The sequence below is a fragment of the Macaca thibetana genome, chromosome 2 (assembly GCF_024542745.1).
Source record: "Macaca thibetana thibetana isolate TM-01 chromosome 2, ASM2454274v1, whole genome shotgun sequence".
Lineage (NCBI taxonomy): Eukaryota > Metazoa > Chordata > Mammalia > Primates > Cercopithecidae > Macaca > Macaca thibetana.
In genome coordinates, this window is record NC_065579.1 from 32819028 (window position 1) to 32840722 (window position 21695).

The 21695-nt window shown below is 46.1% G+C and overlaps 2 protein-coding genes across 6 annotated transcripts in view; one reads left to right on the forward strand and one right to left on the reverse strand.

Moving 5' to 3' along the window:
* SH3BP5 (SH3 domain binding protein 5) overlaps positions 1-16533 on the forward strand; it is a 77437-nt gene extending 60904 nt beyond the window's left edge. For 3 of the 4 annotated variants that reach the window (XM_050777717.1, XM_050777716.1, XM_050777719.1), the window contains 6 exons: positions 1739-1903; positions 9186-9316; positions 11652-11694; positions 12400-12619; positions 14341-14601; positions 15094-16533. In XM_050777717.1, coding sequence (XP_050633674.1) covers positions 1739-1903; positions 9186-9316; positions 11652-11694; positions 12400-12619; positions 14341-14601; positions 15094-15311 — 1038 coding nt within the window. In that variant the 3' untranslated portion in view covers positions 15312-16533. The remainder of the gene's footprint in view (positions 1-1738; positions 1904-9185; positions 9317-11651; positions 11695-12399; positions 12620-14340; positions 14602-15093) is intronic. The other variant, XM_050777718.1, reaches the window with a different exon arrangement.
* A 1920-nt stretch (positions 16534-18453) lies between these two features.
* Positions 18454-21695, reverse strand: part of CAPN7 (calpain 7) — a 47685-nt gene continuing 44443 nt past the window's right edge. For both annotated transcript variants that reach the window (XM_050777715.1, XM_050777710.1), the window contains 2 exons: positions 20339-20431; positions 18454-20246 (listed from right to left, as the gene is read on the reverse strand). In XM_050777715.1, coding sequence (XP_050633672.1) covers positions 20102-20246; positions 20339-20431 — 238 coding nt within the window. In that variant the 3' untranslated portion in view covers positions 18454-20101. The remainder of the gene's footprint in view (positions 20247-20338; positions 20432-21695) is intronic.

The following is a 21695-nucleotide window of genomic DNA, read 5'->3' on the forward strand; positions in this document are numbered from 1 at the left end:
AACCTCCACCTCTCAGGTTCAAATGATTCTTCTGCCTCAGCCTTCCGAGTAGCTGGGACTACAGGCGTGTGCCACCACACCCGGCTAAGTTTTGTATCTTTAGTAGAGATAGGGTTTTGCCATGTTGGCCAGGCTGGTTTCAAACTCCTGACCTTGTGATCCTCCTGCCTTGGCCTCCCAAAGTGCTGGGGTTACAGGTTTGAGCCAGTGTGCCCAGCCTGTGAATTTAATTTTTAAATTTTATTTATTTAAGAAGCAGGGTCTCATTGTGTTACCCGGGCTGGAGTGCAGCGGCATAATCATAGTTCACTGTAACCTCAAGTGATCCTCCTGCCTCAGCCTCCCAAGGAACAGGGAATGCAGCCATGTGCCACCATGCTCGGATAAGTTTTTAATTTTTTCCAGAAGTGGGGTCTTGCTGTGTTTCCCAGGCTGGTCTTGAATACCTGGCCTCAAGTGGTCCTCCTGCCTTGGCCCCCCAAAGTGCTGGGATATAGGTGGGATCCATTGCACCCACTTGAAATTAATTTTAATAATATATTTTATTTAATTTAGTATATCCAAAATATTTCATCATGTAATAAAAATTATTGAGATATTTAACATTCTTTTTTTTTGTGTGTGTCCTAAGTCTTTAAGATTAGGGATGTCTTACATTCAATTGGGATTAATCACTTTTTTGTTTTGAGATGGAGTCTCACTCTTGTCACCCAGGCTGGAGTGCAGTGGTGCAATCTCAGCTCAGTGCAGTCTCCTTCTCCTAAGTTCAAGTGATTCTTCTGCCTCAGCCTCCCAAGTAGCTGGGATTATAGGCACCTGCCACCATGCCTGGCTAATTTTTGTATTTTTAGTAGAGACAGGGTTTCACCATGTTGGCCAGGCTGGTCTTCAATTCCTGACCTCAAGTGATCTGCCCGCCTCCCACAGTGCTGGGGATTACAGGTGTGAGCCACTGCAACCGGCCGGGATTAATCATATTTTGAACAATCAGTAGACGCATGTCGTGGTGGCAGCTCTAGACATGTGGTCAGCGACAGGTGGTATTGCTTCTCCCACCTGATGCTCCTTGAAAGCAGGGACCATGTTGTTTTAATTAATGAGGTCCTTCTCTTTGCCTGCCTGGTGCCACACTTGGCCTGTCGCTGGAGTCAGTGGGTGTGAGTTGAGTGGGGGCCTCTCTGGCAGAGGGGCAGTGCTGGGCTGGAGCTCCTACTGCCCGGAGTCTGGCACAGCTCTGCTTCTAGTCAGCTGTGTGATCTCAGGAAAGGCCGTGTCCTCTCAGCTACAGAGTGAAGTCTTTGGACCATGATCTCCGGGGTTCTGGTTCTGACTTGCCATGAATTGAGCCACAGATCTGGGCAGGGACGGTGACAGGACTACTGTATCCACCTTGACCTCATTAGTGAGGCAGAGCTTCTGAGAAAGGCCGTGGGGTTGGCTGTACCTGTCCCACCATGGGCTGGTTTGCCATGTCCGATTCTGGCCAAGGGCTGACGTGTGTATCTCATCCATTGGGCCCAGAACTGTGGAAACTGTCCGCTCACTGATTTGGCGCTCACTCCCCCATCAGGGGTCCATTGCCCTGTCTGGCATCTCTGAGGACCTGTGGGTGCCGGGAGTGAAGAGGCAGAGGTGAGCTTGTCCTGGTCCTTGGGATGCTTATTTTTTGAAAGGTAAAATGGACCGTGGGGAGTCCCCGCCATTTCCTGAGGCCTCATGAGGATTCTTTCTCACACAGGCTCAGCTGGAAGCTCAGAAAGCCACTCAGGACTTCCAGAGGGCCACCGAGGTGCTCCGTGCTGCCAAGGAGACCATCTCCCTGGCCGAGCAGCGGCTGCTGGAGGATGACAAGCGGCAGTTCGACTCCGCCTGGCAGGAGATGCTGAATCACGCCACTCAGAGGGTATGAGTCATGGCCGGGTGTGCTGTGGGGGTGTGCACGTGCATGCGCGCTGGCTTCCCCCGAACGGAGGTAACAGACTCGACTCCCAGGCGTGCTGCCTGAAAACACTCTGAACATCACAGGTTGTCATCTTCGTGTGGTCTCTTGGCTGCACTTGGTACGAAGCCAGTGCTCCAGAATGAGTCACAGTGTCTCTCCGTGACAGCAAGAGCTGTTCTTTCCCTTATGTTGCCTGAGGTTTGTCTGGTTTGGGTCATCCCCAAAGGGTGTTGACTGTGGACTCGGGCTTCCAGAGGGACCTGGTTGTTTTCCGGGGTCTGCTCCCATGGAACCCCAGCATACTGGCGGGGTTTAGAATCTGTGATGGGGAGACCTTGATGAACAGCCCTACACGGGGGCTGCACTTCGGGTATGTGCTGTCGGAGGAAGGCAGGGGTCATGGCAGATTAGACCAGAATCAGGTGTGTACTCAGGACAGGCCTTCTGGGCTGGGATTCAGGGAGTTGACAGGCACGAAGGAATCGGACGGCGTGAGATCCTTACCCGCGGCTTGGCTGGCTGGGTTTTATGCCATTATATTGGGTTCTTTACCGGCTCCCATGACCACCTCTCTGGCTGCATTACTCAGAGCCAAAAATGGCAGTGCCTTAGTCTGCTCAGGCCAAGACCAAATACTAAACAAAATACCATAAGCAGGGTGGTTTGTAAACAATAGAAATTTATTTTTCACAGTTCTGGAGGATGAGAAGTGCAAGATCACGACATTGGTAGATTCAGTGTCTCATGAGGGCCTGTTTCTTGGTTCACAGATGACCGTCTTTTCCATGTCCTAACACGGTGGAAGGGGTACATGAGCTTATAGGTCACTCATCTCATTCATGAGGGTTCCACCCTCATTACCTCATCACTTCCCAAAGGCCCTACCTCCAAATACCCTCACACTGGGGATCAGTTTCAACGTAAGAATTTTGAGAGGACACAAATGTTCAGACCATAGCAGCTAGGGACAGTTCTTGGCTCAGCAGTACTTGCTTACCCCTGCCTAACTCTATCGGGTTTCTTACAAGTCATGCAGCCTGTTCCTGGATACCTCTTTGCCCTTCCAGGCTTGGCTCCTGGGCTGCCCAGGCTCATGTTCCTGGTGTCCCCCCACACCAGCCTGGGTCCATTGTGCCCCTCTGCATTCTCTGTCTAGATCCCCAGTGCCTGGAAAACCAGTGTAGGACTGGTTTGCTGCAGGGTGGGTGAGCTGACCTGTGGCTTCAGCAGCTCCAATAAGACCCTGTACAGAGCAGACGGGGGGTTGCAAGAGGTCTTGGTGACTCCTTAAGAAAGCCGTCTAGGGGGCTGGAATAGAAAAGTCAGCAGGTTAATGCCAACAGGATTTCCCTTTTAAATGTCACCTGTCGCAGTGGCTCAAGTCCTGGGGGATCTGATAATTAAAGGTGGCCTTGTGCTTCCTTAAATAGAAAGCTTGACACACAAATGACTTCAAGAGTCAAATCCACGTTGACTTTATGCACCTCTGTCTGCAGCCTGAGACTCTTGGCTGTGCTTTGCTTTGCGTGCCTCCTGCCCCCTAGTGGGTGTAATGCTCACGGAGCTAGACATGGGCTGGAAACAGCTGTTTTGGGTCATCTTGAGCAAAATGGAAGGGGTGGCTGGAAATATTGGAAGTTCACAAGCCAAAGTCCAATAGATATGAAAAGGACAAAATGTAAGGTAGTGTCTTCCAAGAAATTAGCTGAACGGTCACTTTTCCTTTTCGCCCTTCGTCCACCCCAGCTGGAGACCCATGTCAGCCTATAAGCAAGCATTTCAGAAGTCATTTAATCTGTTCTTTAAAGATAAACCATGCTTCTGCTTTGTGTATCTCTCATTTTTAAGTGCTAAGGCCCCAAAAGATGGTGGGTGGCCTCCCAAGGAGTGGTGTCCCCAAGGCCTCCACAGTGTGTAACTCAGGGCCTCCGTTCACACCACAGACTTCGGGAATAGCGCTTTTTGGAGTTGTGCAGTGTAAGACCTGTGGGACTGTACAAGATGGCCCTGTACTCCTGAGGTCATGAGGACTCCATAGGGCCCCGGGAGGGTCAGCTGATACGTGCCTTCTCTGTGGCCACTGAAGGAAAGGGCCCTTTTGGTTTTCTTGGGCTTGGGGGCAACCTCTGCAGATTGGCAGGTGTTTTGGGTCACATGCCAGGATTTCCACCTTGGAGCTGATGTTCCTTTTCCCAGATCCCTTCACAGTTGCATAGGCTGGAAATGCCCCTCATTGAACAGTTAAAAACAGACACCAGCAAGAGACAAAGCCTGTGGCGAAGCTTTCCCCCATCACGTCCCTGTGCCACTCAGAAGTTCAGAATACAGAGCAGGCTTTCCGACTGTGATGGATGATGCAGAACATAATTCTTTCTCCAGGACACACACTTGCATGGTTGGCTTTGAAACAGTGTCGAGTAACTGGGAACTCTCTGGACTTAGCATTTCCCCCAGTGGTGCTCGTGTTGACCCCTCCTAGAGCCTCACAGGCCTGGCATGCTCAGCCAGCTGAAAGCTGCATGATGAAAGGGCTAGAGAATGTCTCCTCCCTTGTCTGCCTTCTGGGTACTCTAGGATGCTTGTTTCTTTAGAGCAAGGGAGCTTCATCTCACCCTCTTCTTCCAAAGTATTACTTTAGGGTCTACTAAAGGAAAATTCTGTGCTCAGAAAGGCCCAGGGCTGTCTTTGAAGAAATGGCAGTGGCTTGGACTACACGATCCCTCCAGGCACAGTGGGACACTGGGGTTCCCACGTAACGTGCCCAAGACTATCTGTGCGGCCTCTCACATTTCCTGGGGTGACATCAGGCAGCCACACTTGGAGCCGTGGCTGAAGCCGATGTACTAGGAGGTGGCAGGAGCCCTGATGTGCTCTGTTAGGCCACATGCAGTGCCACAGACAGAGACAACGGATCAGTTTTCTGCTCTGTGCTGGGGTTGATGAGGACTCTGGAAAGTACAAGTAGCCTGTGGCAGAGCTGCCAAGCCTGCAGTTGAGCAGCCTTCCTTGGGGCACAGGGCCCGGGGTCCCTGCTGCTCCCCAGCTAGGGAGCTTGGGCCGCATAGGCCCCTTCAGCCGTGGCTGTTTTGGCCTTGAAGTAGCCTTTAGGGGAAGGTGATAGCTTTTCATCCTCTGAGAGAGGAGGGCTGGCATTCTGGGAGGGAGAAGCTGGCTTTTCTGATGTCTGCTGAAAGAGCTCAGACAGCGGAAGCGGGAAATGTGACTTGGAAATGAGAGGTACGAACTGTTTCTGAACTGGCGGCAGGCAGTTGCTGGAGAGGACACGACGCAGGGCCAGCCCTTCTCCTGGTCCACAGTGGATATGAGCCTGGGATGGCAGGTGAGGAGCTGCTCAGGACAGCCTCCCTGACGGTGGTGGGTATGAACCGCCTCCCTTCCACACAGTGGGAAGCAGCACCTTCTTAGGTCTCATTGCCCAAGGACGCAGTAAGAATCAGAAAACAGTCTGAAACAGTCAGAATGGAGGTTCTGAGCAGACAGTGAGATTGCCTCCCTGGGCAAGGAGGCCCCTGACTGCAGCTCTATGATGTTGGAAGAGATGTTGGGAGTGTAACTGAGGGTACAAAGGTCTTGGAGATTGGAGAGTCGAGAAAGCCATAATGGGAGGCTGAGGAGCTGTGCCTGGTGAATGTCTACTAAGCAGGTTGGGCCATTCTGCTGGTGTGGGACCCCACAGAGGCTGTGCTAGGCCAGACTGAAACACCCATTCAGTGCCCAGTGGTGCCCATGCAGGAAGGTGCTGGCTGTTTGCTATCTTCTGTGAACTGACATGAGCAGGGTCCGGGGCTGAGCAGTATCTCTGTGGTCCGTTGATCTTCAGCATCTGACTGCTCCGGAGTGCGGGGTGCAGTTTGCCACTCCTACCCCACAGCTGCCCTCCTCCTTCCTTATCCCACCACACCCGACCCACATCACTGCACACAGCTTATGCCTGATGCTAGGCTGTAGATGGAGAAACTCCTTGATTACCTAGGAGAGGTAACCAAGGCGACATGCTCAGTGACCTTCTTCCTCAAGGCGGGAAGCTGAGTTGTGTGGAGGTCTCTTCCAAGAGCTGGAGGGTGTGTGTGTGAGAGAGAGATGGAGTCTCGCCCTGTTGCTCAGGCTGGAGTGCAGCGGCACCATCTTGACTGATTGCATCCTCCGCCTCCCAGGTTCAAGCTTTTCTCCTGCCTCAGCCTCCTGAGGAGCTGGGACTACAGGCACCCACCACCATACCCAGCTAATTTTTGTATTTTTAGTAGAGACGGGGTTTCACCACGTTGGCCAGGCTGGTCTCGAACTCCTGACCTCAAGTGATCTGCCCGCCCTGGCCTCCCAAAGTGCTGGGATTCCAGGCATGAGCCCCATCACACCTGGCTTCACTGGAGGTTTTGTATATACATGAGAAGTGGGGCGATAGGGGCAGGATGTGGTAGTAGGGTGAAGCGGGGGATAGTGACATGCTGGCCACTTCTTCAGTTTTCACTGCCAATATTGCCATGTGCTCGGAGCTTTCCGAGTGTTTTATCGTAGAAAGCCTGTGCTTCTGCTTGCAGCCTAGAGGCCAAGACAGAATGAGGGCCTGTGTGCAGATGGCAAGAACCTTGCTTCTCACAGGGGACTCCTTCTGTACAGGAGCCTCAAATTACAGCTTCTACAAGTCTATTGAAAATGCATTCTGACAGCTCCTTAAAGGTGAACCTTTCATTGGATCCTTTTGTAATAAAACAGTCACCCCCAACATGTTGTCTTTGATGAACCTGAAGGTTTGAGTTTTCATAAAGGTTATACCAGTAAATCCTTAAGTTTACCGCTGTTTCCCCAAGTATCAAGCATGAGATATTTTTAGTGCATTTTGTTTCCTTGTGAAATATCTGGTTTTGGAAGCAAAGGGAAAGGATTCTCTTAGCCCTTTGGTCTTGGTTTAGAAGTCATGTGAGCAAGCATGTCACCTCATGCCAGTTTAGCTCCGTTCCCTCCTATTTTTCTTCTCTTTTATTCTGTGGTTTTTAAAAATTATCTGAAGCACTGAAGCCTTTGTTAAAAGATATTTTTAAGAAGGTAAAAGCATAATTGGGATACAAATATAAAATGTTCTCGTGTCAAATATTTTCTATTAAATAAGGAGGGATCTAATGAGATGTTATAATTCTTGAATTCAAAAAAATACAAACTCATAGAAAACCAAGAATGCTGAAATGAATTACCAACAGATACAAAATGGACTATTACAGGGCAGTCAGTAATCCAATGCATCTGGGACACAGTTCATCTTCATTTCTCTGGGGAAAAAAACCCATTTGTATTACTGTCAGTTTTCTACAACTTACAGGGTTGTAAAATAGCTTCGAGACAAAGTCAGAGATAGCCTGGAAGGGTGCTCTAGACAGGACACCCTGTAATTTTTAATGCCCATATAAAAGTCTTTCATAATTTTTCATGGTACCTTTAAAAATCCTTATTATAAGTAAACTATCCTAGGGCTGATTGTGGCTGTTGACTGGAGGAGGTGGTAGAACACTGGCAGCTTTCTTCTGTGGCCTTCTCTTTTAACTATGAACTAAAGACGTGGTGGTACCTCCCTAAAATTCTTCTACGGGGTCGACTAGTGACCATGAGCCCTCTGGGCTCCTCTCGGACGCTCACCAGAGAACAGAGAGGAATCCTTTAGCCTAACCTCTACTGTCTCTCTGGTTTATTTTATAACACTGGGAGTGGTAGGAAGAAGACCGGGAAAGAAATCGCAAGCTGCTTATGTGACCTGAACTGCGGTTTGTTTCCCTCCTTTCTTCAAGGCAGGCCTTGTTCTGGTGTTTTTCTTTAGGTAAGCAAGGAGAGAACTAACATTGCCCATGTCTGTGGGACTGGGCCTGTGAGCTGCCTTTTTTTTTTTTTTTTTTTTTTTTTGGCCATTGAGGGCCCTTGAGTATTGGTTTTGTAACTCATTTTTTTCAACAGACTTAACAGTGTTCCCACCAGAATTTCCCACCAGAACTCTGACTCGTCTTCTGCTCACAAATGTTTGTGTACCTCAAAATCTGATGTGAATGACTGGGTTTTAATTGCTTAAATGTAAAGTTTGCCCCTTCTGGATCCTGAGTTCTTCTGTGCACAGCCAACTAGTTTAGAATATTTGGGAAAGGACCAAACAACGGAAGTCATGGCTGCTTTGCTGGCTTGAGTGCCGTCGTGCCTGGTTTGCTAGTTCTTGGTTTTGGTGGTCTCCTCATTAGGTTCCCCGTCTCAGGTTCCCACTGCTGCTGTCTGGCCATTTGCCTGCCCATCAGGCCCCTGCCCCAAGGTGTGAACGGGAGGAGCTCTAGGTGGCTACTTAGATCCAGGAACCTAAGAAAGTGGACATCTGTTGAATCAGAAAATAGTTCAAAATTTTCTTTTTGTTTTTCCATTTTCTCAGTCATTGCCACAGCCAGTTTAGCTATTTAATCTTGCCTCACAAGATCTTTTCAAAATAGATCAATAGGAAAAGAAAACCACTATTGGGAAGCTGGTTTATTCTTAGTCTGACCACTGATTTGCTCAAATATATATCTAGATATAGATATCGATATTTATATGTATATATATATTTTGAGATAAGAGTCTTGCTCTGTCGCCCAGGATGGAGTGCAGTGGCGCGATCTCGGCTCACTGCAACCTTCATCTCCTGGGTTCAAGTGATTCTCCTGCCTCAGCCTTTCAAGTAGCTGGGACTACAGGCACACACCACCATGCCCAGCTAATTTTTGTATTTTTAGTAGAGACGGGGTTTCACCATGTTGGCCAGGCTGGTCTCAAACTCCTGACCTCAGGTGATCCACCCGCCTCAGCCTGCCAAAGGGCTATGATTACAGGCGTGAGCCACCGCGCACTGCCCAGAGTATTTTTATTTTTGAGACAGTCTCTGTCGCCCAGGTGCAGTGGCATGATAGCTCACTGCACCCTTCGCCTCCGGGTTCAAGTGATTCTTCTGCCTTAGCCTCCTGAGTAGCAGGGACTACAGGAGCACTCCACCAGGCCTAGCTGATTTTTGTATTTTTAGTAGCGATGGGTTTCACCAGGGTGACTAGGATGGTCCTGATCTCCTGACCTCGTGATCCACCCACCTTGGCCTCCCAAAGTGCTGGGATTACACGTGTGAGTCACCACACCCGGCCAAAGAACATTTTTTGAAAAATGATGTAATATTCCAAGCAGGGGCTGTTCTGGGCTGGACTGGGCTGAACTCTGCTGTTGTTTGAAGGTCATGGAGGCGGAGCAGACCAAGACCAGGAGCGAGCTGGTGCATAAGGAGACAGCAGCCAGGTACAACGCCGCCATGGGCCGCATGCGACAACTGGAGAAGAAACTCAAAAGAGCCATCAACAAGTCCAAGTAAGTCTGGACACGGCCTTCCCTGGGCCGTGTGGCTATCCGTCTGCATCTGCTCAGCCTTTTGTATGTCACGCACTCAAGGACCACCCTGAGTAGTCCTTTGATGTAGACCCTGGGGCCTCACCAGAGCCCCTGCTCAGGCTCTCTTGCCCCCTAATATTCTATGACCCCCCGAGGCAGAGGATGCTAAGGGGTGGGCTGCTCTAGATATGATTGAGTTAGGAAACACAGAAAAAGGAATTTCAAAGGCACATTATTAAATGACCCACTGGCTGGGATTTGGTAAATTCACGCTGTACCCTTGGGTCTGTGGTTGATAGTGTGGACAAGGCCCTATCCCTCAATTTATCTGTCAGTGTAATAGGGATGAGCTGTGTTCACAATGCATGTTTCCTGTGATCAAGAGCTGATAAAATGCTATAAGACTGGCTTTAGTATTTTTTTTCCCCCAATCTCTTCTCACTACAGCCCTGTATGTTTTTATACAACACTGATAATGGTGGGCAGGCACAACTGTGTACCCTCTCTTGGGGACAAGCCCCCGCTTCATTCCCAGTTCCTGGGCCTCCTAGCAAAAGGAGGACGACTTATGATGACCTAGACTTAACAGCCAAAGGTAGACCCAGAGCGGGCTGTGCAGGGCTACTGAAGGCCTGTCTTCCAGGCATGGTCACAGCCCCAGCCAGGAGGGGCCGGGCAGTTGGAAGCTTGGCAGATGCCCAGTTCTCATGCAAGTGAGGGAATGGTGACAATTCAGTGAGGAAGAGAGGGGGGCAAGGAAGAGTCTGGTCCTCCTAGGCTCTGTACTACTCCCCAGTACCTTCTTCCAGGCTTGACTTTTCTTTGGTTTCTGCTCACACTCTTCCAACATACATATGTACACATACGTGCAGAGGAATAGCATTTAACCATTTATTATTGCACTTAATTGACTAGTGTATTTTTGTTTTGGTTTGGTTTTTGGTGTGTCAGGGGCTGATCTCTTGAGAGCTAAGTAGCAGACGTGTATACGGCATTTTTCTGCAGGGGAGGCACGAGGTGGTAAGGGTTGCTGTAGGACCTGTGCCTGCTCTGGGCAAGCCCAGGCATCATCTATATGGCAACACCCAAGAAGGCTGAGGAGCAGCCTTTGATGCTGCTTCCTTTGTTGTGAATATGGTGGGTCTTTTCTCAAAAGACCACTAACTCCCACTGCACACACATCACATATCATCCATTAACCTGTTTAAGAAAATAAATCTTGTGATTGTACTTTGCCAGCCTTCTCAGACTCCAAGAAGAGTATAGGGACAGATCATAGTCTTGGGCGGCTCCTGTCTGCCCAAAGGATAAAATATACATCTGTGCATTCCATGGAGTGGCTTCCAGGCCACCTCCATGCCCACCCTGCGTTTCCAGCCACACTCCCTTGCATGGATGCTCGTGTTGCTTTTGCTGGGACATCTTCCCTGTGCCCTCCGATGCCCATTCACACACATACTCCTCACCTTGTGCTCCTGTCTGCTCCTTTTGGTCACGAGAGAACTTATACACCCCACTCTCTCCCCAAGTTTCAGGATTTTCATACCTACCAATGGCAGTCCTGTGTCCTTGTCATCCATCTGGATCCTCAGGATGCAGGACTTGAGAGCTTCATGGAGGCTGAACAGCTCAAAAATAAAGCAATGATCTACTCTTAATGTTCAGGCACCAAAGTTCCTAAAAAAGAGCCAAGCTCTTTTGGCTGACCCAGAACCAAGGGAACTGCTAGGATACTGGCATTTCTTGTGCCCATTATGTGGCTGAGTTGGCCAACTAACAACTCCAGTCTTTGGACAGGTTCAGGAGGACCAACCTGAGACCCCCTCCTAGTGGTGGCCTTGCTGTGCTGTGAGGGAGGTGTGGTGCTTCTCTCTCTTCCCCAGTTGACTTCAGTAGAGGAGAAGGTTTAAGCAGCCCTTCTCCAGCCTCATCTGCTTTTCATCCCTGGGGAATCAACTTCGTTAGGAGAGTAGATCCAGGCCACCCTTACTGCTGGGTATAACCCGTGTGGCCCTGAACAGCCTTCCCACACAGGAGGAATATGAGCTAGGTTGCAGAGTCCCCAAGATATGTGTGTGTGGCTTCCCCGTGTCTTGAGATGGGCCTCCTGTCAGTATAGCACTGGGTGAGCCCAGTTGTTCTATCTGGTGTCTGTCAATCAGTCTCCAAAGCTAGGAGCATCACTCACATGTCATGGCCTTGTTTGGAAGGATGACCTGGCCAGTGGTAGCTGATGCCTCTTTTTCATCTTGTGGAGTTGACTGTGGTTACTGTATTATATTACTCTGATGGTTTTCCTTCCTGTCTTCTGCAGGCCTTATTTTGAACTCAAGGCAAAGTACTACGTGCAGCTTGAGGTATGTGTAGCTTTGGGCTTTTGTCACTGATGGGATTTTTCTACACTCAAAGCTTCACTTTTCTGGGGCAGCAGAATATCAAATGGGCCACTTGCTATAAGGGGAAAGTGGAGAGACACATGCTTTACTGAGTTTTCAGACCTCAAAATTGTCTTGGTTGGGTCTTCATTCGTCTCTGAACCTCTGTAACTGCTGTTCAGTCACTTTCTCTGTTGTACGAGGCCAGTGGTTCTCACAGCATGCTCTTAGGACTAGCAGCATCACTATCACCTGGAGACCTGATAGACCAGGTCCCACTCTAGACCGATTGAATCAGAAACTCAGAGGTTGGAGTCCAGTGAGCTGAGTCTTAACACTCAAGGGGATTTTGATGCAAGTTCGAGAACCACTGTACTGGGAACCAGATGTCTAGACTGTGGGACTTGGGTGTGTTTGCCCATTTTTGCTTCCCTGATGGGGGTTTATTCCACCAGTGAGAGTTGTGGGGTATCAGAGCTTGTCACCTGGATGGTATCTGGGGATGGTAGTGGCTGATTTTGTCTGGTGAATGAATAGCAGTTATAATGGTAATCAGGTCTTCAGTCATGTCTTGGAACATTCCTTGAAGTAGAATGATGGGCAGAAAATGTACTTGAACCTGTCATTCAGAAAGCATCTTAAGGCTAACAGGGTAGTCTTCACTTAGTCTCCTGTTCTCTCGATCAGCAACTGAAAAAGACTGTGGACGACCTGCAGGCCAAATTGACCTTGGCAAAAGGCGAATACAAGATGGCCCTGAAGAACCTGGAGATGATCTCAGATGAGATCCACGAGCGGCGGCGCTCCAGTGCCATGGGGCCTCGGGGATGCGGTGTTGGGGCTGAGGGCAGCAGCACATCTGTGGAGGATCTGCCAGGGAGCAAACCTGAGCCTGATGCCATTTCTGGTAAGTCAGGGGCTCCACTGGGTACATGGGGAGATACCAGACTGTGTGGTTTGTTTCCCAGAGTCCTCACTTTCTCTGGCCATCACTGAAAGGTCTCAGAGTTGGGCAGGCCTGAGGGCTGTTTCTGGTGGCTTCCCATGTTTTATGGAACACTGTGTTCATCAAGATGGTACTAAGTGTTCCTCGAAGTCAGGATTCTGTGGTCAAATAAATTGGGAACATTACACCTTCACTCCTCTTTGAAAGTCAAAGTACACATTAGAACATTCAAGGCTGAGAAGTCCTGCAGGAAAGAAGAGCTGTCTAAGATAGGGACCTCTGGAATCAGATTTGATTCAAATCTGCCTTTACATCATTACTAGTGCATAATGTGGGCAAGGGCCCAACTCTGTATTTCAGTTTCTTCACCTGTAAAATGGAGAGCATGATGGTATCTACTGTATACTATGCATTGTGTAGGGTGGTGGTTCAGATTACATGAATCAATCCCTGACACCCAAGAGGCACTCAGTAAATGGTGGCTCTCACTGGCATCTGATCATAGAGACCTCTTTTCCCAGGGCCACCCCCTGGAAAACTGATAGAAGTTTGACTTGGTTTCTGTCATGCTCATCAAGAAAACCCACCCAACACTGTCTTTGCACACTTCCTTTCTTTTCCTTACCTGTGGAATAATCCCTGTTGGCTCTTTCCCAAGCTCCTTCCTCAGGAGTTCTTTAATTCCTTCAACAACTATTTAAGTGCTAGGTTCAAGGTAAAGGAAAGGAAACTTATCATTTGAACAACTATTATGTATGAGTTACTTTAACATATACATCATCTCAAACCCTGCATGGAGAGGATCATGACGCTTACAGAGGTTAAAGTAACTTGATCAAGGTCACACAGCAAGTCTTGGAGTTAGGGATTCAATTCAGGTCTGAGCCTATTTTCTGTCCCCAACATTACAGTACTTATCATTTGTAAGAAACCTTTACGGAATGCTACAAGGCTGTTTTTAAAGAGAAGAGGGGAAAGTTCTAATAAGGAGTGGGATTGTGGGCAGGCTGAGGGAAAACCGCTAAAGGCCAAAGAGGCTTTGAAACCATGGGAATAACATGTGTCTGCGCCTTGTTATTTTGGTCTACCAAATAATGTGGCTACGGAGCATTGTAAAGGATTTCTGTTCTTTTGCAGAAAATGGTGATGTGGGTAGACTGTGAGTGTGTTCTTTATGAGATCAGAAGTTACCTGGAAGATAACAAAGGTCCCAGCAGATACTCCATGCTGGCCTGTTTCTTCTAGCAGCTCTTGCTTCTATTGCCCTAAGAAAGAAGCCTGAGTCCAGCTGGCTTTGTTTGGGATATGTTACAGAGGACCAGAACCTCTTCCTGTGCACATGAGGATCTGTTTGGGGGACGGAGGTGGAGTAAAGGTCCTAATTTGTGGCTGAATTAATTTTCCATTTTTAGGTAATGTCTGGTGACACTGATGTCTTGGCAGGGTTATAAGGTTATTGGAAGGGCGCTTAATATCCATGGGATCCAGCTGCCAGCTGCTTCCCTTCCAGCTGCTTTAGAGGCTGGCCATTCAGGCTTGGGAAGTCACATTCCTTCATTAGGCACTCAGAGGTAGAGATTCTGCAGTCCCCATACTGTGTCTAGCTGCCTGCCAGCAGCAAGCACTTGTGGTATTTGAGGAGGTGACAGAACCCATGTGACTGGTGTTCTCTCTCAACTTAGTGGCCTCGGAGGCCTTTGAAGATGACAGCTGTAGCAACTTTGTGTCTGAAGATGACTCGGAAACCCAGTCTGTGTCCAGCTTTAGTTCAGGACCAACAAGCCCGTCTGAGATGCCTGACCAGTTCCCTGCGGTTGTGAGGCCTGGCAGCCTGGATCTGCCCAGCCCTGTGTCCCTGTCAGAGTTTGGGATGATGTTCCCAGTGTTGGGCCCTCGAAGTGAATGCAGCGGGGCCTCCTCCCCTGAATGTGAAGTAGAACGAGGTGAGTAGCAGCCTTCTCACCCTGTCCCAGATGCCGCACTGCCTCTGTAGCCTGACTGTTGTGCCGTTCCATACCTCTGCCAGGTCTCAGGGACCCCATGCTGCATTACCAGGTCTCTGTGGTTGCGTTGTCAGTATTGATCACTGAGGTTGTTTCCAAGTGCTGTTCTGGGGAGCTCCTGGCTCCACTCAGCTTCTATAAAGTAGAGCTTAGGTCCTGTGTCTCACATCAGAACAGTCTCCTTGGCAAGCACATAGCAGAGAGGTTTGTTTCTCAGCTATAAAGTCCATGTGGCAAATTTCATCTCTATAGCTAAGGAATATATAAAACATCACAAGGAATAAAAGCAGTAAATGATTATGTACTGAGAACCTCTCTGATAGGCACGGTAGGCAACAGTGGGAATTCTACAGGGCTGTTAGCTGATTGGTTTGAGCTCAAGTGACTTAGAATTGTTAATACTCACTTTTGATAATCTTTGTATTTCTACAGGAGACAGGGCAGAAGGGGCAGAGAATAAAACAAGTGACAAAGCCAACAACAACCGGGGCCTCAGCAATAGCAGTGGCGGTGGTGGCAGCAGTAAGAGCCAAAGCAACACCTCCCCCGAGGGCCAGGCCTTGGAGAACCGGATGAAGCAGCTCTCCCTCCAGTGCTCAAAGGGAAGAGATGGAATTATTGCTGACATAAAAATGGTGCAGATTGGCTGATTCATCCTGGGCCCTGGCCCATGTGCATATCAACATTTATACATGGAACTGGAGAACATTGTGCCAATAATCATTTAATATATGCCAAATCTTACACGTCTACTCTAAACTGCTCTAATGAAGTTTCAGTGACCTTGAGGGCTAAAGATTGTTCTTCTGGGTAAGAGCTCTTGGGCTGGTTTTTCAGAGCAGAGTTGTTGCTGCGGGTAGACTGTGACCAGGTTCACAGCCTTTGTGGAACATTCCGTGTAATGGCATTGTGGAAGCAATAACTAGTTCCTATGAAAGAACCAGAGCTGGGAAGATGGCTGGGAAGCCAGGCCAAAGTGGGGGCAACAGCTTGCTTCTCTTTCTCTTCTCACCCTTCAATTTGTATGGGAAAATGGAGATGTCCTCTCCACTTTATTCCATGATATCTAAATGAAAAAGAAAACCCACACACAAAGCAAAAACTCAAGCATTAAGAGCACATATTTTTGACCCAGTGGAGGCTTAAAAAAAAAAAAAATCCAAGAACACAATTCATGTTCACTGCCTCTGGTGTTCAGAGGGGGGCTTTTAAAAAAGCGTGTATTCTGGGATACCCATTGAAACCATTTTCGAGAAAGGCTACCATGAGCTGCACTTTTTGGGGTGGGAAAGGTGAATGCCGGGGGGGATGAGGGTAGGAGGGACTTACAGAAGGGGATTTGTGGCTGTGGGGGAGAAGGTTCTACAGCATAAGCCTTATCCTGCCAGCCAAGGGGATTTATTCTAAGAGAAGTGCATGTGAAGAATGGTTGCCACTGTTATTAGATTGACAAGATGTTAATTTCTCTGTAGGTTGTAACGTTAAAAATAAATGAAATTATTTAAGGGTTATGCTGCACTAGTATTCCTTAGAGGAAACTGTTCTTTAAAGTTAGGAAAGGGAGTAGGCAGGCATGTGTTGGCAAAGGCTGTTAATAGTAGTAAGTGTTAAGACTGCTTTTCTTTAATGTTTTCATGGTAATGCATATTTAGAGCACTGTATTTTTGTCTTGTTAAGAAAATTTAGCATTTCTAAAAGAAAAAAGTAACCCTCTTTCAAACTGTTAATTCTGTCACAGCCTGTATATTTTAGTCATTTGTAAATCTCTTCATACAATAGTGACTTCTTTTTTGACTGATACAGTATCTTAATTACAAGGTTATTTTGTACTTGTCTTAATACACTGAGTGTAATAAAAACAGCTTGAGAAAAGTTTCTACTTTCTGTGACTTCAAATAACTCCCAGTATTGCCCAAATCTTCTAGGCAACCCTTCTGCCATAAGGAAGAGCATGGAGTGCTGTGCTCACCAGTCATCATTTTCAATTAAGGTCATGAATAGTAATAATTTAAGCCTTGATTACCAAGGTTTGAATTCTACTTTTGCTGCTACTAAAGCTGCGGGCAGTGAGGAAACACAGTGGCAGATAAGTAAAATAAAGACGAGGTGGTGACGCTGGAGGAGTGGGCCTCGGCTGCACACTGCATGCAGTCTCCTAGGAAGCTTAAGTGTTGCTGTCAGCTCTCATCCCCAGATAATTATTTAATTAACTGGGGGGTACACTTGGGCATTACTTTTAAAAGCTCCCTGAGGGAATTCAAATGTGCATTCAGAGTTGAGAATAAGATGGATCCTTTCTCTGTGGAAATGTTACAATGCTGGACTCTTAATCTGCGTTTCATTATTAAAGCATGCTGTGGAGAAAAAGTTCTTGGTTGGCCAATCATAAGGTTTAAGTTTCAGAAATAACCCTTTGCAGTATCAAAAGGTGTTTTACCTAGAAGTTAATATTTCATCTAGGAAAGTTCATAGAAGTCCCTTGTGCTATTTAAGAACATTAAACAGCCGACCAGGCCCGAGGGTTCATGCCTGTAATCACAGCACTTTGGGAGGCTGAGGTTGGTGGATCACTTGAGCCCAGGAGTTTGAGACCAGCCTGGGCAACATGGTGAAACCCAGTTTCTACCAAGAATACAAAAATTGGCCAGTCTTGTAATTTGGTCTCAAACAAGAACACTTAACAGCATACCTGAATTTGACTAGTGACCTTCAGGGTTCATTCAGTTCTCATAAAATCTCCTCACACCCTTTAACCTGTAGTAAAGACACTGAGACTTGCTTGACTTGCCATTAGCAAAAACTTCCCTGCAATTGAGGCAATTCTTTTTCCGCCTAGAAAAAACACCATCTGGAAAATAGCCCAAACTAGGATAAAGTTTTTACGGCAGAGTCAAGTTATACAATCTAATAACTAGAAATTTCTAAGTACTTGCAGAGAAGGAAAGTGGGATGGAATTTTCTAACATTGGGGCTTTCTTTCCCTTGTCTTTACAAAAGACAAAGCCTAGGCAGTCAGTAGCACTAGAGTATTCCTTATTTGGGCATTAAAACTCTCTCTTGTTTCCTGCCTCAATCCCCTTTCCCATCAGCCTATCTGTCTCCTACACCAGAAAGGGATGCAGACCACCTTTTGACCAGGGCTCCCTTGTCACACTATCACCTAGTCAAATCTCTAGTTTTACGTAGTCTGCCCCCACTGCTGTCACTGTGGCCTCTTTATCTCCACCACATTTGACATTTAATTATACTCTTCTGGGAATTCCGTTCATTAGGCTTCTTAAATCCCCCTCCAACCCCCTTGTTTTCTTGTATCTCCTGTTAGTCTATGTATTTTTTTTCTAAAAATTAGAAATACTTTCTAAAAAGCTTCCCCCAAATCAGTTCTTAACCATCTTTAGTTCACATGTGACTCCTGACTTTTTGGGTGATCTTGCTTACTACGCCACGTTGATTCCAGATCTGGATTTTCTGGGCAATTTAATGTGTCAAAACTTACCTTCGGTGAAGCTATGAGCATCTGTCCATGTGCTGAATTAGAAACCTGAGTCATCCTCTCTAACAACTCCTGACTAGTCTGTCTGTTACTTAGAACCTCTGAAGGGCCTGGATTGTTTTTCCTCCCTCTATAACAGGTCTGGATCTTGTCCCTCCCTCGACTAGATGGCTGTGTCTGTGGGTGTCATTAGACACACACAGCAGGTCAATCAGGGCTCAGGGAAGAAGGCTTGTAAACCTGGGGCAAATACCTTTATCTCTTAGGCTTCTTTCCTCAATTGTAAGAAGTACAAATAATAGTATCTATACTTTATTCAGCTATTGGGAAGAGTAAAAAGAAAAATATACATATTGGGTACATAGTAAACACTCAATAATGGTCAGTAGTCTGTCTTTTGAAGCCTTTCCTTCAAGGTCCAAGTTAAAGTATCAATTCTTCAAGTACAATTTTTTATATTGGTCCAGCCAAAATTAATCTTTCCCTTATTCAAACACTGGTGGCATGTTTTTAGAGCTCTATTATAGAAATATCAGTGCCACAGTTAAGTTGTTCATATATAGGTCTCTTCTAATACATTTGATGGATTAGGTTTTCGGTTTGCATCCTGTACAAGATCTTTACCACAACAGGTTCAAATCATGTGTTTATAATATAGTTCTTATGTTCTGGATTTTTTCTTTTTAAAGAGTAACAGAAAACTAGTTAAATTAGTCCACCTAAAATTAATAGGCTAAAACTGAAAGCATGAAGTATTTACCAAAATGAAATCTCATTAGTGTAATAATCTACCACTATTCTGTAAAAGAACAGATTTTTGTTGAAATATATATTTTCATGCAAATAATCTATCATCATTTACATGAAACATGACAGATGAAATCTTTGAATAAATCTAAGTTAAACTATGCAATATCCATAAGTATAAACATTTTATTTCAATTTAAGGTAGTAGCAATACAAAATAAGTTCTGACAATTATAAAGTAGAGACAATGAAAAATCCCACCCTATTTTTAGAATTTTAAAATATTGAGCATCATTCTATCCTGATGGGTTTTTATGTAAACTGGGAATTTACATGACACCAGTATCTTGGCAATTCACTTTTTCTGAATGCTACATATCCCAATCACCATATATTAAATTCTCTATTTTCTTCAAAGTGCCACTGCCACAAGAGCACTGAACGATACAGCCATTTAAAAAAAGATGATACAAACTAAATTGTAATGTCTTCAATATCTCAATTACTATTTTTTAAAAATAAAAACCGCAGTAGCGAATTTCTCTAAGTTCTTGCTACATGATTGAATGGGAGATAATCTCAACAATTTTTGTTCTTAGGCATGAGCATCTTCATGCTAAGGTAGTCTATATTTAAAAGCTTTATTCTTTCATAACTGGGCAACATTTTAAAATAATAAATAATGCAAAATTAAAATCAATTATGGTGGCACAATTCATTTGGTAATTAGTTGCCCAAGATGTATAGTAGAATCAAGCAGGTTTAATGTCCACATGCTCTGCAAAAAAGGGAAACAATGGAAATATTTCAGTATATTAATCTAGCCCACTATTCCACTCAAGGAATCTATATCCTTTTTCTCATCTGGTCTCAGTTCCTTTATCCTCTTAGCAAAGGCATCTCACAGTGATGACTAAGTCTAATCTTAATCATACGCACTTTTTATACAAAATGGCCCCTAAAATGCTAGCCAACTCTATATACACAAAACCATGTAAACGGTACCTCTAGGTGATTTAGGTAATTCTGACTATATACAGTTCTTACCAAACACCCTGACAAGCACCAGATACCACTGTAATGTGTTTTTAGATATTTAATTTCATTCTGATTGTTCTGCTTACTGTCCTGAAGATTTGTGTCCTTATTTGAAGAACTGATGTTTGGTTAAGTATAAAAGCCAGTAACGAGATTTCTCCATCACTGAAGTTGTGTGATCTTGATGGGGATAATGCTATTAAAGTCCAAGAAGAAAGGTCCTTCTTGTTTAGGCAAAAAGGTGCTAGGAATGATATTGAAGATCCCAGAAGGTATATTTTCTAATTCCAGGTAGCAAAACCCACACCTATATTTAGAGAAAATGAGAATAAAGTTTATAGAAGATGATGCCACAAAAAGTAAAGTATAAAATAGATACAACAAAAATGCCAACATTACCTATAGTCACCACTAGATTTCCTCAGAAAGCCATGGGGACCAGGATCTCCTACAGTAGAAACGGTTACAACCTCAAATCCAACGCTATATTGCCTAGCATTTAAAATGAACAGAATTACTGTATTAATATATAGTCTCAAGCATGTGATTTAAAATAACTATATCTGAAGTGTCGATGTCATATTATGTTTCTGAAGTTTCAGTAGAAACACATGCACTCTATTTGTGATCATGTAACACACCATTTATATATTTCAGTTGAAGCCTTAAAAATTAACACTGGATTAAACTTACTTTAAGAGAGACTGTATTTTTACCATGGGCTCCCCGGGAAATATTTTACTTTTTTGAGACGGAGTCTCGCTCTGCTGCCCAGGCTGGAGTGCAGAGGCGCGATCTTGGCTCACTGCAACCTCCGCCTCCTGGGTTCAAGTGATTCTCCTGCCTCAGCCTTCTGAGTAGCTGGGACTACAGGGGTATGCTACTGCACCTGGCTAAATTTTTTTGTATTTTTAATAGTGACAGAGTTTCATCATGTTGGCCAGGCTGGTCTCAAACTCGACCTCAGTTGATCCGCCAGCCTCAGCCTTCCAAAATACTGGGATTACAGGCGTGAGCCACTGCACCCGACCTTTTTTTTTTTTTTTTTTTTTCCTGAGACAGGGTCTCACTGTCACCCACGCTGGAGTACAGTGAAGCAATCATGGCTCACTGCAGCCTTGCCCTCCTGGACTTGCGATTCTCCCACCTTAGCCTCCTCAGGACCTGGGACTATGGGTATGTACCACCATATCTGGCTAATTTCTTAAATTTTTTTTTTTGGAGACAGGGGGTCGCCTTATGCTGCCCAGGCTGGTCTGGAATTTCTGGGCTCAAGCTATCCTCCTGCCTTGGCCTCCCAAAGTGCTGGGATTACAGCCTTGAGCCACTGTGCCTGGCCACAGGGAATAATTAAAAATATTGTCATTGGCTGGGCGTGGTGGCTCACGCCTGTAATCCCAGCACTTTGGGAGGCAGAGGTGGGTGGATCACAAGGTCAAGAGATCAAGACCATCCTGGCCAACACGGTGAAATCCCATCTCTACCAAAAATACAAAAATTAGCTGGGCATGGTGGTGTGCGCCTGTAGTCTCAGCTACTTGGGAGGCTGAGGCAGGAGAATCGCTTGAACCCAGCAGGCGGACGTTGCAGTGAGCCAAGATTGCACCACTGCACTCCAGCCTAGTGACAGAGTGAGACTCTGTCTCAAAAAAAAAAAAAAAAAAAAAAAGAAAGAAAAAAATTGTTATTGTAACAAATGGGAAGGCCTATGGGAAAGGAAGCCCTGAAACAAAATCTGAATTTACAGAAGTATTTA